This window comes from Onychostruthus taczanowskii, unplaced genomic scaffold, assembly GCF_017590055.1.
Source record: "Onychostruthus taczanowskii isolate IOZ18803 unplaced genomic scaffold, ASM1759005v1 scaffold4, whole genome shotgun sequence".
NCBI classification, from domain to species: domain Eukaryota; kingdom Metazoa; phylum Chordata; class Aves; order Passeriformes; family Passeridae; genus Onychostruthus; species Onychostruthus taczanowskii.
Genome location: NW_024501459.1, coordinates 24,432,537 through 24,438,536, shown reverse-complemented (window position 1 = coordinate 24,438,536; position 6,000 = coordinate 24,432,537). Strand labels below are relative to the sequence as shown.

At 37.1% G+C, this 6,000-nt stretch overlaps 1 protein-coding gene across 1 annotated transcript in view; it reads left to right on the top strand.

The window, feature by feature from the left end:
- Positions 1 to 712: 712 nt before the first annotated feature.
- Positions 713 to 6,000, top strand: part of ANGPT1 (angiopoietin 1) — a 152,986-nt gene continuing 147,698 nt past the window's right edge. Inside the window, exon 1 of the mRNA XM_041412793.1 lies at positions 713 to 1,009. Coding sequence (XP_041268727.1) covers positions 713 to 1,009 — 297 coding nt within the window. The remainder of the gene's footprint in view (positions 1,010 to 6,000) is intronic.

Sequence of the window (6,000 nt, the reverse complement as noted above, 5' to 3'; positions counted from 1 at the left end):
GAGCAGAACTGAAAGTATTTTTAATTTCACTGCTTTGTATATTTACAGAGGGATTACAACAAACTTCTACACTTTATCTACATTTTAATAGGTCAGTGCGAACATATGAAGTGTATTAAGGTGGACTGACTTACTTATAAAACTGACGTGAATTCGCCCAAAGCCCCCAGCAGTTGTGTGCAGCAGGGGCTGGGCAGACATGCATGATTGAGGTCATGCATCCAGCCAGTTTGTAAGATGATCCCTCTGTACTGAGCCATCAGCCATCCTTAGCATAGGGGCGCACTCATACACGCATTCCTGTCAAGTCATCTTGTGAAAGGCTGCTTGCTTCCAGCTTGGCTTGAAAGTGCAACCTTAATAAAACTCACTGAAGCCTGAGAGAAAATAGCAGTTCTGCAGCAGATAGTGTAGGGGAAAGAGACTGGGATATGCATATGCAGCTGACTAAAGCAGGCTACATGCTGGACTGTAACAGAGAGGAAACAATAAATCTTAGCTACTATGCAATAAATATTCCCAATTTTAACTAAGGAAGCTATCCTCACAGTGAAATTTAAAAAAAAAAAAACAAAACAGTTTATCCAAGCTTGATTGTTAAAGTGTGCTGCTCCGCTCCTTTTTCCAAAGACTTTGAGGGAAATTAAGAACAAATTTAAAGAAAGAGGAAGAAAAAGTTTTTCTTAAAGCAGGAAAGGAAAGTAATAGTAACATGTCAGTTTTCTTTTCCTTTGCTTTCCTGGCAGTGATTCTTGCTCTTGTAGGCTGTACTAGCCAGCGTCGGGGTCCAGAAGGCAGTGGGAGAAGATTTAACCGGGTGCAGCACGGGCAGTGCACCTACACTTTCATTCTGCCAGAACAGGACGGGAACTGTCGTGAAAGCACAACAGACCAGTACAACACAAATGCTCTTCAGAGAGATGCTCCTCACGTGGAACAGGATTTCTCTTCCCAGAAACTGCAACATCTGGAACATGTGATGGAAAATTACACTCAGTGGCTGCAAAAAGTAAGTGCTTCTTTTTTTGTTTCTCACTAAATGATTTTTGGGGGGATGTTTATGCTGTTCAAAGTTTTCATTAGTTTCTATGAGAACAGAACTAAAAAGGATGGATACAGCTCTTGGCTGTGTAAGAGAGAAATGTTTTAGCCAGAGTGAACCCTTCCTAGGGACATTGCTTTTGGGAGCTGAATTTTCTTCACTTTACTGAAAGATGTGACTTCTTAAGGCTTTTTTTCAAGAAACTATGGATGCATGTGAGTCGGAGAACACAAAAATCCTCCAGGGACTCTACAGACAGAACTTACTAAGTTCTTATAAGCTCTACTTACAGTTTACAGATTCAGCTCAGATGTCATGCAGGATACCTGCTACTGTGACAGCAAAAGGGAGCATTTAAAAAAATCAGCATTTAAGGGCACTGGGTTAAGAATATCCTAGTTCCTCCATAAACAGATCCTGTAATACTATTCTACCCAGCTGATTGCTGGAAAGAAACAGGAAAATATGTAGGTATTCACACTTCTAAAACTTCACAGAAAACATTTTTAACCATGTTGAATACATGGTCTTGACAGCCTGCTTCAATTTGTGTTTGCATATGTGCATTCTTTCCTAGAAAGGGGAAAATGGGTTTCAAGGTGTTGCAGTAACTTAATAGAAGTAATTATTTTTATGAAGTTTGGGTCTGAAAGGTTTAAATATGTGAAAAATTTCACTCATATAAGCAGTCACAGTCACCTTAGCATGATTACTCATGTGTGTAAAATTACATGTCTTGAAAAGATATTGTCCATACCTTGCTAAAGAAAATACTTTGAGGTAGCTGACCAGTTAAAAGAAATAAACAGCCTGTGTATAGCTATTTGTGATATTACCATTCACATGCTGCCATTTTGACCTGGCAAAACTTAGAAAATTGCACAATTGAGTGATGCAACTAGTCATGTAATCTGGTACAAGAAAACTTCTCTATGTATCAAGAGATACAGGATTTAACTCCAACACAAGTTCATACTAAGAATGAACATCAATACAACTCTAATGACTCTACTAGCTGGGCTGAAACTTCATATCAGCATAGTTGGTGCCAATCTGTCTCATTTACAAGTTTTGTTTCACCCAGACAGTACATAAGACACAAATATGTTAAAAAGGCATAATTATGTTAAATACGTATACAGGTCCAGCACCCGCCACCCCCCTAACTCTACTAGAGAGAGGATTTCCTAAGTTTTTGGTAAATTATTTGTTCTCTTGCATATCTGGCCATAGCAAGAGAGAAAAGATTCTGTGTAGAAAATATAACCAAGCATTTAATTTACAGACTACTTCTCTCATTTTTTAATGTCTTGATCTGCCTTGGGGAATATAAGGCTGGAAATAAGTGGATATGCTTTATGTAGAGGAAAAGAAATTATTTTACTGTGCCTTGGCAGGCTGGGACAAGCACTAAAAAGAGGAAAGTTGTTTTCTGTTTTTATACACATATGATTTTACTTGAGGAAATTGCCTGCTGAATCATGCTCCTAAGGCTTAACTTATTCTGTGTTTGTCCACTAGAGACTGAACTAAGATCACTGTTGCACAGTGATCATGAGGAAATATGAGTCTCTGGAGTGTGAATGTCTGAGGGTTAGTCCTCTCACACTTTGGAGAGAAGTGATTAAACAGGTAGGAAGCCCAGTGAAAAGGGTTTATATTAGGGCTGTTTTCTTCTGCAATGATTGTAAAACTGGCTGAGGGCAGAGCTATTCCCCTCCTCCTTTCCCTCCCAGCCCCCAGTGCCCAGCTCCCAGGGGTTAGCATAAAACTGGGATTATGCATGTAGCCCCATGTGTCAGTTTTCCTTGGAATGAAAGGACCTGTTTCTCTGTGTGAAGGACCATGTCTCACTCTGAACAAATGAGGCTGATGCAGCTCCTTTATAGCATCTCTGAATACAGAATTTGCTTTGTTGCTGTTGCCACTACAAAGCATCTCAGCCATAACTCATTTCCTTTCAAAACCTGCATAATGCTCAGTGTAATGAATATATTACGTAGGTATCTCCCATCTCATTTTTATACTCTGCATTTATTTTTCCCCCTAAACTTTCTACACTAGGCAGCATTTTACAATGCACCTGCTGTGAATGAACTAAAGACAAATTAACAGTTGCAGGTCTTCTACTGGAAGAGAATACTTATAATCAGAAAGAATGTTTAAGAATTTTAGAAATAGTCTGATTTACATAAAGGAGTTTTGTTTATTACTTCAGGTAATACATATATAACTTCCAATAAAAATTTGCATAGCCAGTGTTTGGCAAAGTGAATTATCTTCTGAGCGCAAATGCTCCCCTCTGATATTTGAAAAATACTTACTTTGAAATTTTGTTAGAATCATGGCTTGCTTAAATTTTAACTTAAAACTGTTATTTAGTATCCAAACTATCAGATTTTTAGAAGCAAAACAAGTATGCTTTTCTGTAAAAAAATAATTTATTTTCTTAATGCAAAATTCTTTCTTTGATGCTCTATAAGCTTGATTGTGGATAAAAATGCCTATGCTTGGGGAGCCAATTATAGGCAATTAAGGCCCAGCCTTGTCCATTATAATTTGCATATCTATAATCAGTGTAACTGGGGTTGGTTGACAAACCAGGGACATGGCAAAATGCTCTGCGCAGAAACTCCACGGAAGTAGATGAGTTGGTAAACATTTTTAGAGATTTTCCTAGAACTGTTTATTTTAATACCAGATAACTTTCCCCATTGTTTAAGCTTGGGTTTCATTTCTGCAATATGTTTATACTGATAGTTCAAAACAAACAGTTCATCACATTTTCTTTCTTGCAGTAACTGACTGGCTCACGTGACACTCTTTGGTATTTAGTTGCAGTGTCTAAGTATTGCCAAAGAGGAGTTACATGAAATGTTATCATCATGTCTTGCTTAGGAAGTTGCTGTTGGCTTGCTGAACTTACAATATGGATGGACTCAGTGTACATTCAGGATAGCTCTATAGATGAGTCTTCCATATACTTTTCCTGACATCTAAATGGTAATAATAATTGTTATAACCATAGTGAGTGAGTTTTACATGATCCGCTGCTTCTTTTCTTCTCACTCATTATTTAAGCAGAGTACTATAAAAGCTTAAAAATATTGCTTAATGATAGCATACTATTAGAAGCTAACACATACAAGTATTACAAGAAGGTAGATAAACAAACAAACAAACAAAAAGCAGCTTCAACTCACTTTCTCTCCCTTCAAAGTACCCTTGCTGTTATTTACCAGCTACAACTGAGGAAGTATGAAATTATTGTCTTTATTCAGTCACTAAAGAAAGAAATTATGAGCACTTTTTCTGGGATATCTGTAACCATTTGATAGTCTAAAGTTCATTCTTAGAATAAACATAATAAATTATTTTTGTGGTCTTTGTTGACTTCCTTATTTTGCAACAGTAACAACACAAGTGCTCACCTAGGTTTTAAACAGGTAAAGGATCTAGGTTTTGAGGGGGCCAGTCATTATGTAGAAACAAATGGCTTTTGGAAAGACCGGTGTCTGTCACTGTGTGCTGTGGCTCCACTGAAAGTCTGGCCCTTTGTGCTGTCTTTACCATCAGGGCTTAACTACTGTTTTCTGCAATGAAATATAATATGCTTATATGTGTGGAGTGGCTGATTTTTGCCTTGGATTTTATATGGTTTGCTGAAGATGGGAAAGTCCCTTACCTGTCACTCTTGCTGTGAAGCAGAGTGGAAATATGACACAGCAAGTTGAGTGAAAATGTCACAGAGCCTACTCTGAGCAGTACAGATCTAAAGAGCTGTAATCATGTCCTATCAGGAAAATTTATGTTAATATAAAGATGGAGATGGTCACTGTGTGTGTGTGAATTTTTTTCATATTAAGAAACCAATTTTCATGAGTTGAACTGTCACAAGAAATGTTAAAAGTTCCATTTTATTTATGTTTCATTGGCCATTTTGCAATGTAACATGTGACCTAAAAGTTCACATGATATTTGGGTGTTGAATGCAACCAGGAGATGCATGATGGATTCCTGAAAACTCTCAAAAACAAAAGGTGGCCAATGGATTTGGAACCTGCTATTCTGCATGTATGAGCATTTCTAACAGAGCTGTGTAAAGAATGGTTTTCCAGTAAATCTTTCCTTTTTCAAGGTAGACAGAGATAAAACAGTGAGAAGTTGCATCCAAAACTGGACATTATTTGGTGTCCAGCTCAAACCTGTATTTATTTTTTAGACACAGAGGCTGCTTGTTAATCTGGGTCCTCCCTTCTGCTTTGGGGTCAATGAATTCTCATATCCAAAGAACAGTCTCATCCTAGTGATATTTGAAGTGCAGTTCCCACAAATGTTGTGAAACAAAGGGTGGAATACAAATTGGTGGGATTTCTTAGTGTACTACTCAATGAGCAAGTATATATATGTGTATATATAGATATAAAATCCAAATTTAAGGTGTAAAAATAACTTAATGGAAATAAACTTGCTCCAAGAAAATCAATGTTTGAGTGTAAATCCAAAATTGCTTATTTTCCCCCAAAAATCTATTGGCCAAAAACATGCCTGCTTTTCAAAGCTTTATTAGTCAAATTGCTCAAGTCCTTGGAATATTCTGATGTACCCACAAGAAAGAGGCAATACTTCAAATGTGGAAATGCCTGAAAGCTTTATATTATTGGAGAATAATTTATATGGCAATTAAGTTTTCTTAGAAGCAGAAGACTCAGGGAATTAGACTGAAAGACAGTTTCACATGTTGCCACATTTGGTAGCAAATTACTTAAAAAAATATTTCCCATGCTTGGAGGGAAGGCTTTAACATAATTTTCAGTAGGAACTGAATGTGTTTATTTACAGTGATGACAGGCATAATTAGGAAATTTCTGGTAACAATAAAATATTACATTTATTAGTCATCAGAATTGTCCAACTGAGATGTCCAGTGGGAGATCTCATTTGGAGCACTCAGAGCT